The sequence below is a fragment of the Carassius gibelio genome, chromosome B11 (assembly GCF_023724105.1).
Source record: "Carassius gibelio isolate Cgi1373 ecotype wild population from Czech Republic chromosome B11, carGib1.2-hapl.c, whole genome shotgun sequence".
In the NCBI taxonomy this organism is placed as follows: Eukaryota; Metazoa; Chordata; class Actinopteri; order Cypriniformes; family Cyprinidae; genus Carassius; species Carassius gibelio.
In genome coordinates this window covers 24304050-24326865 of record NC_068406.1, presented here as the reverse complement: position 1 = coordinate 24326865, position 22816 = coordinate 24304050, and the positions used below count along the sequence as shown (strand labels likewise).

At 35.4% G+C, this 22816-nt stretch overlaps 2 protein-coding genes across 3 annotated transcripts in view; one reads left to right on the top strand and one right to left on the bottom strand.

Annotated features, from left to right (window-relative positions):
• Window positions 1-4237: 4237 nt before the first annotated feature.
• LOC127968350 (uncharacterized) lies at window positions 4238-14850 on the bottom strand. Of its 2 annotated transcripts, none has more exons than XM_052569515.1 (9): window positions 14635-14850; window positions 9302-9789; window positions 7700-7742; window positions 7445-7509; window positions 6355-6452; window positions 6205-6273; window positions 6014-6121; window positions 4851-4925; window positions 4238-4663 (listed from the first exon to the last, which is right to left on the bottom strand). In XM_052569515.1, the coding sequence occupies exons 2-9, from the start codon at window positions 9774-9776 to the stop codon at window positions 4517-4519; spliced, it is 1080 nt and encodes a 359-aa protein (XP_052425475.1). In that variant the 5' UTR covers window positions 9777-9789; window positions 14635-14850; the 3' UTR covers window positions 4238-4516. The 2 variants fall into 2 exon arrangements, with proteins under 2 accessions (XP_052425475.1, XP_052425474.1); XM_052569514.1 differs by lacking the exon at window positions 14635-14850 and adding an exon at window positions 12187-12417 and having other exon boundaries at window positions 4240-4663.
• LOC127968360 (CLIP-associating protein 1-B) overlaps window positions 13367-22816 on the top strand; it is a 63096-nt gene continuing 53646 nt past the window's right edge. The window contains exons 1-6 of the mRNA XM_052569527.1: window positions 13367-13683; window positions 15414-15871; window positions 20968-21046; window positions 21303-21406; window positions 21489-21580; window positions 22545-22620. Coding sequence (XP_052425487.1) covers window positions 15677-15871; window positions 20968-21046; window positions 21303-21406; window positions 21489-21580; window positions 22545-22620 — 546 coding nt within the window. The 5' untranslated portion in view covers window positions 13367-13683; window positions 15414-15676. The remainder of the gene's footprint in view (window positions 13684-15413; window positions 15872-20967; window positions 21047-21302; window positions 21407-21488; window positions 21581-22544; window positions 22621-22816) is intronic.

Below are 22816 nucleotides of genomic sequence, written 5' to 3'. Positions count from 1 at the left end.
GGACTCGGTCTCGAGACCGTATTTTAATGGTCTCGGTCTTGTCATGGACTCGTGTGCATTTTGACTCGGTATTGACTCGGACTCGAACATATTAGGAATCGGACTTATGCCCGAGTCCACTCGAGTCCCAATCAAAATATTTCATGATTATTACTGTATGTTAATGTTTATTTAAATTGATGTATGTTTGAGACATCCAATGACTGGTGATTTTCTTTTGACGTGAGACATTAGGCCAGCGACACACTGGATGTGTGGCGCAAGCGCCTCAGCTGCGTGGCGTGTCTGTTTTTAATTCGGCTCCCATGTTAACAGGTTAGAGCTTGCAGACTGCCTGCGTGAGACACGCGTAAAACCAGTGCATGCTAGAAATAGAACCGACGCCTATTTTTCACGCGACACGCGTGCATGTTGGAAGCGTTTCCAGGCAAAAAAGTAAAATATGTTTATATGTCATTTTGTACACAAATACATATTAATTCATGACATTTTGATATTTGAAAGTCTATAGGTTGGCATAAATTCAGATATAAATGTAATTTAAAAAATAAATTAATAATGAACGATTTTCAAATATTGCACCTGTCAAACATACTCTATTGTGCCGTCAATACTGTTGACGGTGTCCTATCAGTAGGTATGTAAAAAAAAAAAAAAAAAAAAAAATTGATATTGTTGTCATGAAGACAAGAGCCTGGTTTTTCGGCGCCCTCCCTCTATGTTTCCTACAGCAGCAGCAGTGCGCCAAGCGCCGCGTGCAGGCACGGTTCTGGTGTGTAAAGACACAGAAAACGCGAAGCAGCCACCACCTTTCTGGCACGCAGCAGAGACGCCACGCAGCCAGTGTGTCACCGGTCTTAAGTTACCCTACTGCCATCCGCCTGTAGTGATCCCGCTTTCCAGAAAGCCACATTCCTACATTATTTCTCTCAACTGTGTTATTTTTACAAAGCAGGACAAAATTGGCCCCGGAAAAAAAACAAATATCGTTTTATAAACTTATATAATGAATACAGACACAGACTGACTGTCTCAACACTAATCATCTCCCCCCAAAAACATGTCTGACAGAATGCATTGAACTTATATGGCATTTCATCCAGCTTTCTTCCCCTGGCACATACACACTTTTGCATGAAATTTTCCTGGACAGTCAGTTGGCTCTTGTGTGTATGCCCTCCGTAACAAAAAAAAAACTTGGACTAGTGTGTATTTTACCCTGCATTAAAATGCACCATCCAGGGAAATAAGCATTAGATTATCCGTTGCTGTTACAGAAAGTGATAAAATGGTAACTGTTGTCAGTCCCCGCTTCCTCTGCACCAGTAGAGAGAGTTTTTTAGTTGGGGTGGATTGATCATGAGACCACATCGTGCTTGGTTGGGTAGCAGGGTGGTCTCCTCACTTATTTTTTAAAAAAAAAGTTATTATGCCCATCTGTAATCTTCACAACATCTAAAGTGCACATAATCCAAGACATTGTAAGGATATTAGCAGTCATTAGTTAAGCTTCAAGGATAAAAGTTATGTAAAAGCTGTTACAGTTTAACATTTACAGTTATAGTGGTACAGTAATGTTACTTGTACTAGAAAGGTTATATGGATGTGTATAGTGGTACAACAATGTTATGTGAAAATGAGCACTTAATATTGACAAGTTACAATTCATAATACTAATAAAATTACCTTTACACCACATACTATGTGGCCCTTTTACCCTTTATTGTTTCCACCAAACATTTTACATACTCTTGAAGATTTCTTTAGGTCTTGTCAAAGACCCAATCTCTCTGGTCTCGGTCTTGACTCGGACTCGACCCTTTCTGAACTCGGTCTTGACTCGGACTCGACCCTTTCTGAACTCGGTCTTGACTCGGACTCGACCCTTTCTGAACTCGGTCTTGTCTCGGACTCGACCCTCTCTGGACTCGATCTGGACTCGGACTCGAATGAGCTGGTCTCGACTACAACACTGCAATAATCCACAGCACTCCAGTCCATCAGTTGTTTTGGCTTGTAAACATCCCGTAAGGCCAAAATCCATAATAACACTTCCTCCGGTGGAAAAGTGTTCTGGTCTGAATCAGGAGAGAAATCTGCGCAGATCCAGCAGCTGGATTTTAAAGTAAGAGACTACAGCAGATGCACTTTTTCACTGGAGGAAGCAGTGTTGAGTACTCGAGACTCGGACTCGGTCTTGGACTCGGTCTCGAGACCGTATTTTAATGGTCTCGGTCTTGTCATGGACTCGTGTGCATTTTGACTCGGTATTGACTCGGACTCGAACATATTAGGAATCGGACTTATGCCCGAGTCCACTCGAGTCCCAATCAAAATATTTCATGATTATTACTGTATGTTAATGTTTATTTAAATTGATGTATGTTTGAGACATCCAATGACTGGTGATTTTCTTTTGACGTGAGACATTAGGCCAGCGACACACTGGATGTGTGGCGCAAGCGCCTCAGCTGCGTGGCGTGTCTGTTTTTAATTCGGCTCCCATGTTAACAGGTTAGAGCTTGCAGACTGCCTGCGTGAGACACGCGTAAAACCAGTGCATGCTAGAAATAGAACCGACGCCTATTTTTCACGCGACACGCGTGCATGTTGGAAGCGTTTCCAGGCAAAAAAGTAAAATATGTTTATATGTCATTTTGTACACAAATACATATTAATTCATGACATTTTGATATTTGAAAGTCTATAGGTTGGCATAAATTCAGATATAAATGTAATTTAAAAAATAAATTAATAATGAACGATTTTCAAATATTGCACCTGTCAAACATACTCTATTGTGCCGTCAATACTGTTGACGGTGTCCTATCAGTAGGTATGTAAAAAAAAAAAAAAAAAAAAAAATTGATATTGTTGTCATGAAGACAAGAGCCTGGTTTTTCGGCGCCCTCCCTCTATGTTTCCTACAGCAGCAGCAGTGCGCCAAGCGCCGCATGCAGGCACGCTTCTGGTGTGTAAAGATACAGAAAACGCGAAGCAGCCACCACGCTTCTGGCACGCAGCAGAGACGCCACGCAGCCAGTGTGTCACCGGCCTTAAGTTACCCTACTGCCATCCGCCTGTAGTGATCCCGCTTTCCAGAAAGCCACATTCCTACATTATTTCTCTCAACTGTGTTATTTTTACAAAGCAGGACAAAATTGGCCCCGGAAAAAAAACAAATATCGTTTTATAAACTTATATAATGAATACAGACACAGACTGACTGTCTCAACACTAATCATCTCCCCCCAAAAACATGTCTGACAGAATGCATTGAACTTATATGGCATTTCATCCAGCTTTCTTCCCCTGGCACATACACACTTTTGCATGAAATTTTCCTGGACAGTCAGTTGGCTCTTGTGTGTATGCCCTCCGTAACAAAAAAAAAACTTGGACTAGTGTGTATTTTACCCTGCATTAAAACTCACCATCCAGGGAAATAAGCATTAGATTATCCGTTGCTGTTACAGAAAGTGATAAAATGGTAACTGTTGTCAGTCCCCGCTTCCTCTGCACCAGTAGAGAGAGTTTTTTAGTTGGGGTGGATTGATCATGAGACCACATCGTGCTTGGTTGGGTAGCAGGGTGGTCTCCTCACTTATTTTTTAAAAAAAAAGTTATTATGCCCATCTGTAATCTTCACAACATCTAAAGTGCACATAATCCAAGACATTGTAAGGATATTAGCAGTCATTAGTTAAGCTTCAAGGATAAAAGTTATGTAAAAGCTGTTACAGTTTAACATTTACAGTTATAGTGGTACAGTAATGTTACTTGTACTAGAAAGGTTATATGGATGTGTATAGTGGTACAACAATGTTATGTGAAAATGAGCACTTAATATTGACAAGTTACAATTCATAATACTAATAAAATTACCTTTACACCACATACTATGTGGCCCTTTTACCCTTTATTGTTTCCACCAAACATTTTACATACTCTTGAAGATTTCTTTAGGTCTTGTCAAAGACCCAATCTCTCTGGTCTCGGTCTTGACTCGGACTCGACCCTTTCTGAACTCGGTCTTGACTCGGACTCGACCCTTTCTGAACTCGGTCTTGACTCGGACTCGACCCTTTCTGAACTCGGTCTTGACTCGGACTCGACCCTTTCTGAACTCGGTCTTGTCTCGGACTCGACCCTCTCTGGACTCGATCTGGACTCGGACTCGAATGAGCTGGTCTCGACTACAACACTGGGAGGAAGTGTTATTATGGATTATATGTATTTGAGTTAAAAATTCCAGATGTTAACTGATGGACTGCTGTGGATTATTGTGATGTTTTTATCAGACTCTCATTCTGACGGCACCCATTCACTCCAATGATGAGACACGGATGCAATGCTACATTTCTCCAAACCTGATGCAGACACAAACTCATCCTGATCTCAGATGGTCTGAGGGTGAGAACATTATCTGCGTGTTTTTTCAGTCTTGGGTGAACTATTACTTTTTTTTTAACTTATAAGTTAAAAGCGTGGCTCATCTGCGATTCGAAGCGCTGCTCTAAAGAGGAATGGAGACGATGGTCGGCAGAGGACCGATGGGAGGAGGGTTGTATTTCTCCACACGCATTAACCTGCGCAGAATATCGTCCCGGTCTCTCGGCCAGCTGTAGACTTGTGTGTTTTGCAGCCAGGTGGGAACGTAACACTGAGAACGAGAAGAAGCTTCGGTGAGAAACACTGCAGATCTCACAGAAGCTGAAATGATATTGATATTTTGCTTCACGAACCATGATTCTACATTCCAGTACATTGTTCTAGATTCACCAGTTTAACAGGCTCACAAACATGCTTTGATTGGCTGAAATGCTTGATGGAAAACTGCAGTTACAAACCTTTTTAGCTCCCGGGAACAGAATAGGAATGAACCTGTAGTTCCTGCATCCGTTCTGAATGAATTCACTCTGCAGCTGATGGAGGCAATCAAACAAAAACTACACATGATGTGTTTCCAAACTATAAACATCACCAAACCCTCGCAATTATATCATTATGTTCGTTTTGACTTAGGCAGCCCATGCAATCCCAGAATGCATTGCAATGACCTCAGTGAAATATTTCAGCCAAGAAATGATGTTAATTAAAAAGTATGAGCAACTTAACTAAAATAGTCAATATTATAATATTTAATATTATTATTAATACACTACTACTCCGACTGCTTATAATAATAATTGCAATTATTTTAATGCATTCATTATTAGTGCATGCAATTAATTTTTGTTCTTATTAAAATATCTAATAGCATGCTTACAGTAAACTCCATAGGAATTGGCGAAAGAATTAATAATTATAATACTGCTGTTATTATTTTGTTAAATTCTGTATTTGTGTGTGCAGTGCTTTTTATGCTTATTAAAATATATTGCACGCTCACATTAAAATCTATTGGAATTAGAAAAAGTACTACTAATAATAAATTGTTTTCATGTTTTTATTGCATTTGATATTTTTGTGTGCAATGCATTTTTATATCCCATTGCTTGGCGCTCACCAATGCTAAATTCTATTGAAATTAGCAAAAGTTTTACTATTAATAATAATAATAATAATAATAATAATGATGTATTGTTGTTGGTGTTGTTTTAACGCATTCAAACTATTGTGATCAGCAAAAGTATTATAACTATTATTAATATTATAAATTCATAAAAACACACAGCAACAACAATAAAAATTATAATAATACAAATAATTGTTATTTTTTTCAATGCATTCAATATCTGCATGTGCATTGCATTTTTGTGCCTATTAAAATGTGGCATTGCATGCTCACACTAAACTACTGGATAGAAAAAAGTATTATTATTATAAAAAATTATTATGATACATTTATTATTAGTAGTAGTTGCAGTAGTATTGTGTATTATTAATTATTATTATTTAATCCATTCAGTATTTCCTAAACTCTATTGGAATCCGCAAAAGTATTATCAATAATAATAAATGAAAGCAGGGCTTGTATTTTATTAAGTGAGGGTTATTTTTATTTTTAGACCTGTTTGTGGATGTACACAGTGTTCGAGGTTCTCTCGTCGCTGATATTCAGGCCTGATATGGTCTCGTAATACCTCAGGCTGATGATGATGATGATCAGGTAATCTTTCTGCAGGAGAGAGAGAGACGCTGTAACTGTAGCTGTTTAGATGAGGAGGATGATGACATCACTTCCTGTCTCTGCATGTTTACCTCATTGAGATATCGCTCCATGCAGTCGATCTTACTGATGCTGTTCAGCTGCTGCTCGAAAACATCAATCTGTGCACAAAGACGCAAGAATGAATCCAAACCCACGAAACGACAGCTAGATTAAACCGGAAACTGTGTAATGATCTGTACATGCGTGTCAAAGCCGTTGTTCCTCAGCAAAGACACAAATTTAATGATCTCCTTCAAGTGCTCTTCACTGTCGGCTTCGTAGGTGACGAAAACTTTCCCTGTGTGGAGAAAAACACACAACACGCGTGGAAGATTAGGTTAAGCCATCTCAAAACGAAGATGAAACCTTGCACTGTATTTTTACTCTTTTGCATGAAATGACCTTATAGTGAATGCTATACACCAGGATTTGAAGTAATGGGTTTAATGATTATTATTAGTATTATTTTTTAATCTATCATGGCTGCTGCGCTTCAAATTAAATGTAAAAATGTTTAAGAATTAAAAGTGTCAATTCACAACATTGCATCAGACTCACTTTTACATAGCGTTGGGCTTTATAACCAATCACACGTGTTTCTGTTGAGCTTATGAATGTTATGGGCCAATCAGAGATGTGAATATTAGTCAGCGGTTTTTCTCATCGTAAATAGCGAAATGCAGAAATGAAAGGGTTACTCCACCCTGAAAAATTTACATTTTGTCATTAATCACTTGCCTCCATGTTGTTCCAAACTCATAAAAGATTAGTTCGTCTTCCGAACACAATTTAAGATATTCTGGATGAAAACCGGGAGGCTTGAAACTGTTCCATATGGCAGTCTATTGGACAGTTTCAAGCCTCCCCATTTAAATCCAGAATATCTTAAATTGTGTCCCGAAGACGAACTAATCTTTTATGAGTTTGGGACGACAAGTGATTAATGACAAAATTATCATTTTAGGGTGAAGTATCCCTTTAAGAGATTAACGTTGCATCTTCAGTTGATTATAACAGAGGTTTAGCATAACTTGCATTATGATTCCTATCTCTAATGCTGATTCTCTGAACAATTTTCAAGTAAAACCTAAACAAAATAATCTCTTTCGTCACCATTCGACTTCATCTTTAAAAAAAAAACAAAAGTATAAAAGTTGCACGAGGAATGTAAAAATCTATAACAGGGGTCAAATATTTCACCTTAATGGAAAAGTTCGTTTTTGACCCTGCTATCCACATTATTGGCTGCGCTTCGGTCGTGTTGACGTGTGGACAGGAAGTAGTACTCACTCTGTTCCTGCGGCAGGTTTGTGATACCCTGACTGGCCTGTCTGGAGTTCACAGACGTATTTCCACTGAAGACACACACGTACAGAAAGTATGTTCAATGCATGAGCAGATCACAGACTGTTAAAGTTCGCAAGCCTTCATTATTCAGCATGAATGGCTTTATCTTTTCCAGTTTCATTCTGATTTAAAAAGCAAAATGCCTACAGTTTCTGGACTACAACTGAGTTTCATCTGATATGATGCTACGGGACTCACTTTTCAGAGAAGCGTGTGTCCATTTGTCTGTACTGCATCAGGCCTGCGAATGAAAACATAAATGCAGATTCATGCTAGCAGTGATTCTGAGAGGTTGTGGAAATAAGTATGTTTTTCTGACCAGATCCAAGGCTGCTTGTGTATATAAATGCTTGTTTTGAATTCAAAATGACTGTGTTCGGATGCTTTGCATCAGATTGTCACATGACCAAAAGCAAGTTCCGAATGCAATGACAGTTTCTCATGCACAAATGCAAATAAGATTTATTTAGTGTTGTTTTTGCGAAGCTAACGCTTTTGGTTTAAAAAGTTACAAAATAAATGTTTTGGAACGACACAGAGGTGAATACATATTAAGTTGAATTATTTTATTATTTATTTGTAATTTATTTAAAGCTGCGGTAGGGAACTTTTGACGCTCTAGCAGTTAATAAACAGAACTGCTTGCGTCTTGCAGAAGAACATCGTAGCCGGAACTACTTCTCTCTGTTTATGTCTATGAAGAATCACAAAGGTACTGGGTTACTCCGCCGCGGTACCCCCGAAGCAATCTAAAATAGTCCGAATATAAACACTTATTATAGGTGCACCCTAGTGATTCAGGACAAGCTAAAAACACGGTTTGGAAAATGGATTCATGGTGTACTCTCTTATTATATACATTTTTCTACATTTTGAACACAAACAAAGTTACGGACCCCAGCTCTGATTGGTTGTTTCTTATTTTATGCAAATGGCAATAGGACACTGGGAGGAGCCAGAGGAGCTTGATTTTTTTCACAGATTATCTGTCTCATATTCTACTGTCAGGACATAATGACAGGTTTAACAAATATGTAAAAAATATATTTTTACAAAAGTTCCCTACTGCAGCTTTAAATTAGAATCAAACATTTTAGAGCCTGATGTTATAGAAGCATGCTTTAAATGTTTACATTTTCGAATTCTCATCAGAAGAGCCTATATTTTCCATTAGGCCTGATGTGGAGGGTTTTAACAATATAGAAACTCAAGAACCCTATGTAGCCTATACAAAAAGGTTTATTCGATGCTGCCTTTAAACTTTTATACTATAATTTTCCTGACGTACATTAATGTCCAAAAGTTTGGGATCAGAAATATATGCATTTATTTACAAATTAAAAATGGGTCGCAATCATTTATTTCTCTTCTGCTGTACTGTGTCAGTAGATATCAGTTCACATCCCTAAACATTAATATTCCCATTAATTGTAATAATCCAGTGTTTTTATTTCACTATTTCACCGATCTCCTCACTACGTTTTCTGGACCAGGGAACATTTCAGTTGTGTTTCCGAGTCAGAGAGCTCCCGGATTTCATCAAACATATCTTAATTCGTGTTTTGAATATTGTGTTTGGATCAACATGAGAGACAGAATTTAAATTTTTGGGTCAACTATCCCATTAACACTTATATCACACACACATACACAAAAATGGATGTCTAGAAGAACTTTCAAAACTAACGTTTTCGTAAATAACGTAAACGTTAGAAAAACATTCTTGGAACATATGTTTGTGAGCTGGGAATTTCCATTTAAAAAAATCATCCCATTCCCAAACTTCTGCATGTAATGCACCTGAGGAGCTGCAGTGATGGACGGGGATGAGGTGATGCGGCGGTGGACCGAACTGACCGCTGCAGGGCGGCCGCAGGTAAGCGTTGGGGTACGAGGGCGAGGGATGGTGGTACATGTTCGCAGACGGAGGAAAGGAACGCAGAGATCTGGGATAATCCAGACTCTCCAGACTCGGACTACAGCTGTCTGGAAGAGAGCGAGGCCTGCTGGGGAAATACGAGGCTTCGTCTGAGAGCGTGTGGTAGAGGCAGGAGGGCAGGCTGAGAGGAGAGTCCGCCCTGATGGGACCGTCCCAGCTGGGGAAGGGCGTCTGATGGGCGAAGCTCACTGGGTGATGCTGGTGAACGATCTGCACAGGTTGTGGGACGGCTGTGGAACGGTTGTGAGTGACGTCTGACTCGAACTCTTCACTCCTGGTTTCGTCATTCTCCTCGGGATAGTTTAGAGACGCGTACTGATCGCTAACGTGGGCCATGTGGGTCAGGTGTCTGAGAAACGAGAAGAAAATGTGATTATATTTCAATGCATTTTTTTTTTGTCCCAGTTTAACTGATGTCCCACTTTTGCTGACTTCAAAGCTTTTGCGTTCCCCATTGTGTGAAACTTTGCGACTGCTTGCATAAAATAATTGCGTTGGGAATATGTATGATTGTGGTTTCTGTGCTTTATGTTTCTCTCACGGAAAATTTACGTTCACCTGAGAAACTCTGCGTCTGCTTGCAAAACTTTTGTAATTGAAATAATATCCGGTGCGAGGAAAAACTATGCGTCGGTGCTTTTGCAAGTGCATAGTTTCTCAAAGGATTGAAAATGCTAATCTTTTTTTTTTTTTTTTTTATTGCAGTGCTTCGTAGTTTGACATTTAAAGGAATAAAAAAGGCTAATTTTACAACTCACCTAGTGTTAAACAGTTGAGTTTTACCGTTTTTGAATCGATTCAGCCGATCTCTGGGTCTGGCGGTAGCACTTAGCTTAGCTTAGCTTAGCATAGATCATTGAATCGGATTAGACCGTTAGCATCTCGTTCGAAAATGACCAAATAGTTTCTATATTTTTCAAACTTGACTCTTCCGTAGTTACATTGTGTATTAAGACCAATGGTAAATGAAAAGTTGCGATTTGTGATATTACGCAGCTACTGAAAATAGTCCCCAATTATTCTGCACAAAGCTGGGACTATTTTCAGACGCTGCGTAATATCACAAATCACAACTTTTCATTTATACCGTTGGTCTTAGTACAAGATGTAACTACAGAAAAGTCAAGTTTAAAAAATATAGAAACTCTTTGGTCATTTTCGATATAGATGCTAACGGTCCAATCAGATTCAATTATCTATGCTAAGCTAAGCTAAGCTAAGCTAAAAGTGCTATCGCCAGACCCGGAGATCGGCTGAATGGATTCGAAAACGACAAAACTCAACTCTTTATCTCTAGGGGAGTTGGTAAAAAAGAAAAGAAAAGAAGTGTTCCTTTAAAGACCAATAACATTTCCGTCATCATTTATTCAACTGTTTCCAACAAAACGTGCTCCACTTTCACTTGGAGCGAAAAACACATCAGTATTAAAGCATGTTCATATGACTCCTGTATTATATTCAAAGACATCTGATAGTTTAGGATGAGGAATAGACTGAAAGGTTTTGCCCTTTTGCAACATGACACTCACGCACACTACTTTTGTTGTAAATATAAACCAAAATGAAACATGCAAACATTTCCTTTCTTCTGAACTCCTCAAGTCAATAGAGTGTATGTGATATGCTTGTTAAATAGCATGTCAACAGCTATAACAGCATACAGTGCTGCTCACACAGTGCAATTATTTTAATGCTCCATCTGAGAGCGTGTTTGCACATGCTGTGTTTGACTTTGCACTGCATCTTCACCGGCTGATAGAAACCAAGAAGACTTCTGAAGCTGTCAGTGACCAGACGATGCAAGAAAGAGGTCAGCGCTGTTTTCTACTGGGGAAAATAGGCCTTAGTGTAACATCCACCCATGCAGCGTCCTTAAATAGGACACTTCATTATGACTCTTTATCTCAGTGTGCCAAAATACTGCAGCTTGTGCAAAACTGCAGACCACAACTGAGAGATAATGCCATGCAAGCAGTTACACAAAACACTTTAACTTTATGCAATATACAGATATGGTTCTGTCTGAGAAATGTAATGAGGTGATAGTTCTTCGGTTTGAGGGCAAATATAAATCAGCGAGTCAAGTGAAAAGAAAGAAGCAGTTAAAACATTTGGCAGGAAGAGTAAATCTGATAAAGACAAAAGATATGCTTAATCACGATAACCCGATTCTAACGTTTCCTGACACACCAAGAATGTATAGGGCGATATTTATGGGTGTGGATTTTTTAACTAGTAATTTGGGATCAGGTGCCATTGACATGACTGGTGAAAAAAGTCATTAATTAACATATTATTAATATACATGTATGTACTGTATGTGAAGAGTTCAGATGCAAAAGCTCTTCTAAAATCAGCCTAATTTTTTTTTATCTATATGTAAGCTCAGTAATTTCTGTTTAAAGACAATTAAGAGGTTATTTTCATTGCCATTAAAGTGAAATAAGAGAACATAAACATAGAAGCAGCCTGACAAAAATGCTAATTTTAGAAGAAAATTTCAGATGGACCTTTTAGAGGCTTTTGCATCTGATCTCTTCACACACACACACACACACACACACATAGATAAATAAATACACGCACATATATAAATAAATATATCAAAATAATATTTTTTTTATAAGTAAAATTCTTTATATATTATTATTGACCATAATAAGTCAATACTTTATATGTTTACGTATTTTAACTAATTTAAGAATGTATTTTAAATCCTATTTACGGCGGACGGGAAACCCCTCACCTGAGCGCGCGCCGCAGGAGTAAAGTCACTTCAGGAAATCACACGGCTGTGTTTCATTTGTCATCTCGAGTCCTGTTTTCTCACTTTCTACAGCGATTTCGAATTTTTAGTTTTAGATGTAATATCAGGCGTATTTTAATAGGCTACTAGTTTAATACGTGATCGTTGGGTGTCAAACGACATGTTGTCGAAACGTGTTTCATCTCGTGTGTCGGAGGCGATTAGATGGGAGGAGTGACACACAGGAGTGAAACAAAGGAGTGAAACAGCTCGAGAACACATGGTGAACAGGACTAGATCAGTGCTGTGCCAAACATGATGATGCATACAAACCTTAAAGACGTAAAACATAGCTTAACTCTTAATTAAACCACTTAATATGCCCAGGTAACAATTTTTGTGCTGACTTTACCATATTATGGAAGGCCAAATTGCTCAAAATTAAATCATTAAATTAAGGTGTTGAAATATATATATATATATATAAAAATCGTTAAATACAAAGGCTAATTCCATGTTTAAATTTAAACAAATATTATTTATTTATTTATTTAAATACACGAATAAATAATGAATAAATTGATAAATATAAAATAGATTTGTTTAATAAATGAATGCATAAATATAAAAATGTATATAAATGAATACATATTTACTTATTCAATTATGAATTTATTTATTTATGTATCTAAATATTTGATTACATATTTAACGATTTAGGAGTATTTGTATATTTGAACATTTATTTAAAATTAAATTTTGAGTAATTTTACCCTCCATATCCATCACCATTAAATTGTGTTCTATTAATATTCTAGACGTGCAGTTTTAAAACGATTTAAAAACATGTTTTTTTTTTACTAGCGTTAAAAGAATATTGCCTTGCATCATTTTGCAAATATTATGGAAATGTTAAAGAAGTGGCTTGGTAACATTTATATTCATGCATTTAGCAGACAATTTCATCCAAAATGACTTCAACTTTTTTTTATCTAACATATGTTGCCTGGGAATTAAACATTTAAAAAAAAAAAAAAACAAGACAAAGGGTCATCTAAAAAAGGTTTTGTACCAACGTTTTGAGAATAAGATAATTTGCATAATTTGCATTTTCGTAACGTTACTGTAAGAATGTTTATTCATTACCTTGAGAGAACCTTGCCAGAACTGTTTTTTAACGTATGCTATTTATTTTTGTCTTTTATTTTTAAGTGAAAATTTAACAATTTACTATATGAGCAGGATGTGTCTATGAGGGGTTAAAACTGAGTTGAACAGACAGTAGATGGCGCGCGATCTGCTCAATAATGACTTAGTTACACTGAACAGACGGCAGAGGGCGCGCGACCGCGCATGATCTGGCGCACGCGCAGTGCCATCGTCATGTTTGAAGCCGCACAAGGGGCGGAGATCTCTGCTGTTTCCTTCCCAAAAAATAACTGAGGATCAACCCAAGGGAAACGGTTCCCAAGTAGCGGCTTTCGAGCGACATGCCAGGTACGTCCGTTATCTAACGAGCTTTCCCCAGATTATCACGCGTTGCGTTCTGACTCCGCTTACTGGGGCTGGGCTTTTGTATGCCCTGCTAATGAAATAGTTTGTGCTTAACAGGATACATTGTTACAGTCATGCATGCAAAGGATAAATTACACTCTGAGAGTAGCTGCATCATTTTCACAGTCCATATCGATTATCATTTGTTCCTTTGCATGGATTCGATTCATTGTCTTATTATTATTATTTATTTTTTTTGCAAACCGATATGAAACGCTAGTTAGATGCAGTCAATCAATCCAGATTGTGATTTTAGATGGTAGTTTACAGGAGTAGTTGACACAACTGTGGAATAATGCACAAGCAACAAGATGAGAAAATATATTTGGAGAGAGTTAAATATGCTATACTGTTTAAAATACAGAAAGTATGGTTTTAGTAATATGGCAGAATGATGCTTATACCATGGTACTGAATTGCTAAAATGATATGTCATGCATGCATGGACAAATAAATAGTAAAAAATAGCCAAATTCTTATTAAAACAAAATTTTAACGTTTCACTCGCATATTCCACACTTTTTTAAAACACAAACAAGTAAATAATATAAAAAATACAAAATAAGGCTGTATTCTGTGGACTTATTTTCTTTAACAAATATTAATATTAAGCGGTTGTGCTTCGCTTTTTAAAAATCTCTTTAACAATGTTTAGATATCGAAACGATATTGACTATTTTGGGTGTAGCTAAATAAATCCACACGAAGCTTTTATATTTTAAAACACGGGTTTTGGGGTATGCGGTCGCGCGCGTGTTTGTAAACAGAGGCTGTCGGGCCTCGTGCGGGTTCGCGCGCTGTTGCTAATAACAACCAACATTCTTCGCCGTTACCAAGCAACGATATCGCGACGCTACATTGTAGCGAGTTTTTTTTTTTTTTTTTTTTTTTTACCGCGTAATATTCGTCGGGTTTCCCCTGAAAGGCCCGTGAGTGTCAAGCAGCCTGCCGTGTTTACAGTGAGCTCCGTTAGCCACACAGCTGCTACACAACTGCTCGTGACATTAAACACGGCTAAAGTTAGATTCGCAATCACTGCAGCTGCTTCATTAAGATTTAACGACCGCTAAAGTCCTCAAGAAGAGGCTGCACGAGCGTTCTCACGTGACACGGGACGATGATGACGTCATCTTTTGTTGGTGCTACAACAAAAGTACCAAGATGATACATTGTTTATTATGGTATTCTTTAAAGGACCTTAAATATTGTGGTATTTTAATATTATATTTTGAAAGTGCCATGATTGTTAGCATTATCTGAGCTATGATACTGCCACAGTGCTTGAAATTCAAAGTGATAATGTGTGTTTACATGTAAATGAAACATTGAGACCATTATAGGGATGGATGATCAATAACTTAGATGTTCTAGCAACCTTGCAATATATATTTAAAATGTTATTATTGAGACTTTAGATCTAGAGTCTAATGTAAAATCTAAAAATATATAAATTTTGCATGTGTGCATGCTTTTAATTTTTTGATTCATAAAGCGTTTATGGCTTTTATAGTCTAATAACATGATGGGAGACCACTCAGATTTACATAACAGCTTCAACTGATTAGAAATTATTTACAATGCTGTAGTTTTATACTAAGGTTGAATTGATCATTCAGTTTTTGGAAGTGTCTTTTAATAATACCTGATCTGTAATATTTGAATTTGCATTGCAGGACATAAAGTGATGTATTGGCCGTTTGACAGGATTCGTCCACAGAACGATTTACTCCAGCAGTGTTTGATCTGGCGATTATAATATTGTTCAGTCGACACATGTATCACCGGTGCCGTCCACTATCCCACATTCATACTTCCAGCGGCCTTTTGCATCGCTTCAGGACCCTGTCTTTAGATTAACGAGATCTAAACTCGGTCGTCTGGTCGGTATTTGTGTGTTTATGTGTTGTCCTGAGCCGTGCTTCTTCTCGGCAAAGTCATGGAGCCCAACATGGAGTACATCGTGGCGCAGGTCACGCAGAAAGAGGTCGGACGGCGGTTTCAAGTCGGGCCCGAAATCATAGACTACATCCTGGACAGACAGAAGTCACATGACCTGGAGCATGATCAGAGCCTGCTGGACCGGATGGTGGACAGTCTGGCGAGCTCATGGGTCAACGCAAGCAATTTCAAGGTGAGAGAGTTTGTAAGAAACATGAATTGCTTTAGTGCACTCACCGTCCGGGTTTGTTTCTTCATCAGGTTTGGAGAAATGCAGCATTGCATCAGTGTCTCATAAACGGATGCTCTGCAGTGAATGGGTGCCGTCAGAACGAGAGTCCAAATAGCTGCTAAAATGTTAACTGATGGACTGCTGTGGATTATTGTGATGTTTTTATCAGACTCTCTTTCTGACGGCACCCATTCACTTCAGAGCATCCGTTTATGAGACACTGATGCAATGCAACATTTCTCCAAACCTGATCTTGAATGTGTGAGGACATTTTCAGCAAATGTTCATTTTTGAGTGAACTATCACTTTAAATAGAAGCCGAGGAGAGATTGTGAAGTTTAGTGACCGTTATTTCTGTTTTCTGAGTAAAAATATTCATTCTTGATTTAGTTTGGCTGATGCATATTTTAGTTTTTTTAGGCCTTAAGCGTGCAAGGAGTTGCATATCATCGTTCGCAGATCTTTGAGATATCACACTTTGTTTGACTAGAAATGATTGCTGCTTTAGATGATAAAGGCATGTTTTATCGTTTCAGGAAGAGTCAGTCCATTGTGTGTATTTCAGTGACCTCACAGACTTCATTGCCACTGATTTCTTGTCGCTTCTCATGCTCAATCTTTAGTTTGTTTTATTCTGCTGGTTGTCATTCTCAGTGTTTTTGCCATACAATAATGTTTGGTTTGAGGAGTCGCTTGATATTAGTCTCATTTTCTGCTCATAATTTTACTCTGATTTACCTTTGGCTTTATTTCAGTTCATGATCAGTTTGACTACGATGTTTTTATCATTCTGTGAGGTAAATATACTTTCTGCAATGTTAATAAGGAATTATTCATATGTCATTTGATATAATACTTTAACATATTATTAACAATGCATTATTATTACTATTTTGAGTTTTATAATTTCAGTTTTTAATTTTAATTTTAAGTTTAAATATGCGCCTTTTATCATTTTTTTATTAGTTTTTTTATATTTCTATTTCAATTTATTTGTATTTTATTTCAGTTTTAGTAATTTTTTTTCCTCAAATTAAATTTATTTCGGCTCTAAATTTCAGTAACTTCAAATTTTTCATCTAATATTTGTTTTATTTATTGCAGCTTTATTTCAATTAATAAAAATGCATTTTTATTTTTAAATTATTTATTTTTTTCATTTATTTAATTTCAGTCTTTGTAATTTCAGCTCTTTAAATTATTTCCTAAATGTATAAGTTTCAGTTGTTTCTTGTAAGATTTGTACGTTTTTCATCTTAATATTCATTATTCTGTTGCAGCTTTATTTCAACTCATTGATTTTCTGAGACGTTTTAAAGGTGATTCATGAGCGTTTTTCCTACTGTACACATGGATCTGTCATCAGGGAGTTTTTGCAGGGACTTTCTGAGGCTTAAACCATATTTAAAACTGTAAATGAATCTTAATTCAGCATCTGAGTTTAGCAGCTGTTTTTCTGGTATTTTCTCTGAACATCTGCTGCTAGATTTCACTCATGACACGTCCACAACCAGATGCACATACAATCTGTGTCCTCAAAACTCAATTAGTTATACTTTTAATAGGAATAAGAGTGTGGTTTACTGTCTGGTCAATTACTGTACTTGGCTCCAGTGCTTTTATTAGTGGTTCTGAACCATTATGTGATCGGTGTTTATATTCTCAGTTTTCGTACTTCCTGTCTGTTGTTTGGCGTATAATGTTTCTCACATTAAATCAGATGGCATCAAATATATATGCATTTATTTTATTTATTTTTTCAGTGATAAAAGTTGTGATTGTGATTTTAAAATGTGATTCATAAGTGTGCTTGTATATGAGAATAGTAATAACAATCATTATTGATATTATTGTTTAATAATAATAATAATACAAATTATTATTATTATTAATAAATAAAATAGAAAATAATTTGTGAATGCAAAATATGAAATATAAATATTTCGGTATTTCGTTGTAAAAAAATAAAATAAATAATAATAATTTTAGAAAAAAATTGTAAAACTGTATTATATAATAAAGTAAATTAAATGGTTGAAGTAAAACTATGCCATTGCATCTGTTCAATTACAGAACATGCAGCTGGAAACTTTTTTGAAAATCTAAATGTGATTAAAAAATAATAATTATAATAATAATAATAGTCCAGGTTTGTTTTGCTTGTTTTTGGTTGAGAATGTTGTGCTTATATGAATATGGCAATAAAAATAATGTAATTTTTATTATTACAAAATAATATAATAACAATTATATGACTTGCATTATATGTCGTGCAACTATAAAATTATTACACTAATATTTATGGCTGTTTTAGTTATGTATTTTATTTTCAAACGTTAAAGCATCACACTTGTGTTTTGGCGGATGCGTCTGTGTTAGTCAGTGTGTGGGCTGAACACAGAGTTAAAATAACTCACTGAAGAGTGAAGAGCAGGTGTTGGGAACCGGATGCGTATCAAATGGTTTTGTCCGTTGTCTAACTGGAGGAGATGCAGTCCTCTGCATGTAATAGAAGGAGGAGCTTCGTTAGTTTGTTTGAGGAGCCAGCCAATGGCGTGAGTTTGGGGGCGGGGCTAGAGGTTTGCCTCTGTTTCTTTGTATCTGTTTGTTCTTCTGTTTGACCAGTGGCAGGAGTTCTTGGAAACTAAATCATAATTATACATTTTAATGAACCAGCTCGTGCATCTCAACACTTTTAAACCCATAGTTCATCCAAAAAAAAAATGAACATTTTGTCATTATTTATTCACTTTCCTGTTGTTCCAAACCTTTATGATTTATTTTTAATCTGTGGAACATAAAGGTAGATATTGTGAAAAACTTCTCGTTGCTTTTTTTTGTGGTCCATGCAGTGAAAGTCAGTTTTGTTTGGACTCGGTTCTCAGTAAATGCAGTTCCACATGAAGTCAGTCTCTGAGTTTAATGTGCATTTAGGGAACATGTGGCAACCATCTCCTCAAACTTGTAATTAAAGGCGCTTATCAACAAAAGAGAAGCTTTAAGAGCTCCCTGCAGTCTTCCTTTAAAATTAAACTCTGATGTTTTAACATTTGAAAATGAAGTAAGAATAATGGCACTGGAGTTTTTCAGTTCGAATGTAATTTTCTTTTCTTTTTATTATCATTATTATTATTATTATTATTTTCCCCCAATTTTTTTTATTTATTTTAGTTTTACAGTAAAATACCACAATTTAATTTTTTTTCATATTGTAAATAACAACAACAAAAACAGTAATAATACTTTAATTATTTGATTGTTTTATTTTATAGTTAAATATAACAATACAGTAGTAATATTCCTTATATTAAGTATCTTTTTATTTTTAATTGAATAATAATTACAATAATAATACTTATTATCGTAACTGTTGTTATGATTATTTTTAAATGGTTTATTTTTTTTACAGTGATATTATAATATAACTACTATCAGTTTGTAATTGTTATTATTATTAATTTCTTTTTTTAACATTTGAAACATGTATGTTTTCTATATATTTTATGTATATTATTATTTTAAAAAAAAGTTAATTATAGTAATAATAATAAAAACCCCACAACCAAAATTTGACCAAATTGCACCGCCCTACAAACTCTTAATGTTTTTTTTTCATTTATTTTATTCACAATTTGTATCAGAAAAATTGCTTATTTTTTTTGCCACCCAAATTGCGCAGCCCTAATTTCTTTCACGTTCTACATAAGAGAGAAATCAGAAGATTCAGCTGATTGAGTTAAATCTGACATACAGAAAGTGGTTTGACTCTACAGACGGTGTGTGTGTGTGTGTGTGTGTGTGTGTGTGCTGCAGTGAATGTAGTTCAGCTTGTCATGATGCATTAGCAGTGCTGCTGTACTCACTCTCAGAGTCATATGGGTAATATAAGATAATAAGACTGTATATGTCTGATTGTTATTTAGGATGAAAGGTCAGTTTGATTGGTCGATGCAGTATGAACATACATGTTTTCTTCACACCTCCTTTAATGCTTCAGAAACGGCTGAGCCTCATCAGCCAATCAGAGCGCTCTCCCACAGCTGGCCTGGAAACCCATATCTGTAAAGTTGCAAAGACTAAAGTCTGAAAGCCAAAGAGATATTCTTTATCATAGTTAAGAGTCAACCACGGCCTCCTAAAACACGCCCCCACATGTCTACATCACTATGTGGGAAGATTTGCATAACACGCCCAAATGTTCAAGCAAAGACAGAAGGCTTAACTTTTATTCTTGCTGTAGTATTGTTGTTGCTCCCGTTGTGCAGACGCTGTGAAACTACAACACTGTTCCAGAACAGTCCAACCCAAATATTCAGACGTGTGCCGCGCATTTGATGAAGGACAAAGACTGTTTCCTGTGAGAGTCGGTGTCTGTTTCTATAAACAATAAAACCCATTATAAACCAGGCATTTGTTGAATCCTTTGGGGACATAATTACTGATTATAATGACTTATACTTAGTTTTTATGCATTGCGTTGTGTGTTGCGCTGCGTAAAATGCACGCTTTAATAAATGCATCTTAACGGATTATTATAACGAAAGAGTTTTTGTTTTCAATATGTTTTATTTGGTTAAGTACTCATTTAAAGTCTCCTATAGATATATTGATCATGTCTGTGAGGCATGTATTCAACGAGTTTCGGTTCATTTTTGTAAAGCGCTCCTGTTCAAGACGAGACGGCGAAAAGAGCATCATGTTTGTTTTCTTTATTTTATAAAAGCACAACGTTTTGTTGATATTGTAGGGTGAACAAAAATAAAAGTAGAGCATTTACAGTCACAAATGATGATTTACTCCTACCTTATGAGCAAAAATAAAGGCGTTTCCGCGGAAAACATCCAAGTGATCATACTGGCGCCTCTTGGACATTACCCATAATCCTTTGCTGTTTGGATTTGCATACACAGTCTGACTTACAGAAAAGAGATTTCCAATGCAGATTTGACTTTTTTAATGTTAGCGAATGTCATTTGTAATTTAAGTTATTGCTATGTTATATATTTTTATTATTATTTTGATTAATACATATTTATGTATATATATATTTTTTTAAGGTGGCGCTTCTGGGAATGGACATAGTATCTGCTTTAGTGACCAGACTACAGGAACGCTTCAAAACACAAATAGGAACAGGTGAAAATGTTTTTATAATAAAAATAATAAATTATTAATTTTTTTAAAATATATATTATTCATAATTATATTAATATAATATATAGATAAATATTTATTTTATAATATAATATTAAATTATATTTTATTTAAAATGTACTCTTTAAAATGTAGCACATTTTGAATGTAGCATTTTATTTGAAACACATTTTTGTGCCTGTATGATAATAATTTGATCTAATCTTCAGAATATGTCTTCTTTCTGTTTCTCTCTCAGTTCTGCCCAGTTTAATCGATCGTTTAGGTGATTCTAAGGACCAGGTTCGGGATCAAGCGCAGGCTCTTCTGTTAAAAATCATGGACCAAGCGGCCAATCCACAGGTGAAACACGTACAGCATCCTGCTTTAGAGTAATATGAAATACATTGTGGCTTAAAACTTATAAAAGTGTAATTGTTTGCAGTATGTTTGGGACCGAATGCTGGCCGGATTCAGACATAAAAACATCCGGAGCAGAGAAGCTGTTTGCTTTTGCCTTATTGCCACTCTTAATGTGTATGTACCTGTGCTCTTTTAATATCATTCAGGGTTTTTATAAAAGCTTTTAATTTTGCTATTTTTTTTTCATGATTTAATGTTTAATGTTGTATTAATTTTTTTTGTGCTTGTAATTTTTTAGTACTTTTTACCTGTGTTCTTTTAATATCATTCAGGGTTTTTATTAATGTTGTTAATATTTTACATTTTGGTATTTATTTATTTATTTTTCATTTATGATTTAATGTTTAATGTTTTAGTAATTTTTTTTGTGCTTGTCATTTTTTAGTACTTTTTACCTGTGTTCTTTTAACATCATTCAGGGTTTTTATTAATATTTATAATGATTAATGTTGGTATTTTTATAAGAAAAAATGTTTGTAGTTTAAAAAAATATAAAATAATTTAAGTTTTAGTTTATTAATTTTAAGTTTATTTTAATTTTAATATTTAAGTTTTATTAATGTTTATTTTTTTATTATTAATATTTAAAAATATTTGTAATCATTTTATATGTTTAATGTTTTAGTCATTTTTATGTGCTTGTCATTTTTAGTATTTTTTCCGGTGGTCTTTTAATATCATTCTGGGTTTTTATTAATATTTATAATTAATACTTTTTGGTATTCTTATTTAAAAAAATGAGCTTTTGTATTTTGTAGTAGTAAAAAAAAAAAAAAAAAAAAAAAAAAAAAATATATATATATATATATATATATATATATATATATATATATATATATATATATATATATATATATATATATATATATATATATATATATATTTTTTTTTTAAGTTTTAGTTTATTATTTGCATTGGAAACTATTTGAAATAAAAATAAAATAAAATATTAGTAAATAGTTTTATGAATTTTATTTCAGGGAACATACAGCACGTGTATTTTATGGTTTCAGTTTCTCTATTAACTCACCCCTTGTAGTTTTATTTTAAAAATATACTTTTTTCTCATGTTTTGCAGATATGGAGCTCAGGGTTTAACCCTTAGCAAGATAGTTCCTCATATTTGTCATCTGTTAGGAGACCCAGCGAGTCAGGTGAGCGATCAATGGTTTATAGCGTCCCCTGCTGGTCATCACAGGAACTATACCTTCACCATGCTATAGTGATGAAAAGAGCATGCTAATGTGATTATATAACATGTTAGAGAATGTTTACTGTATTCAGTCTTATTAACACATCACTATATAGATATATGGAGTGCCACAATGCAATGCAGATTGCAATTGTTTG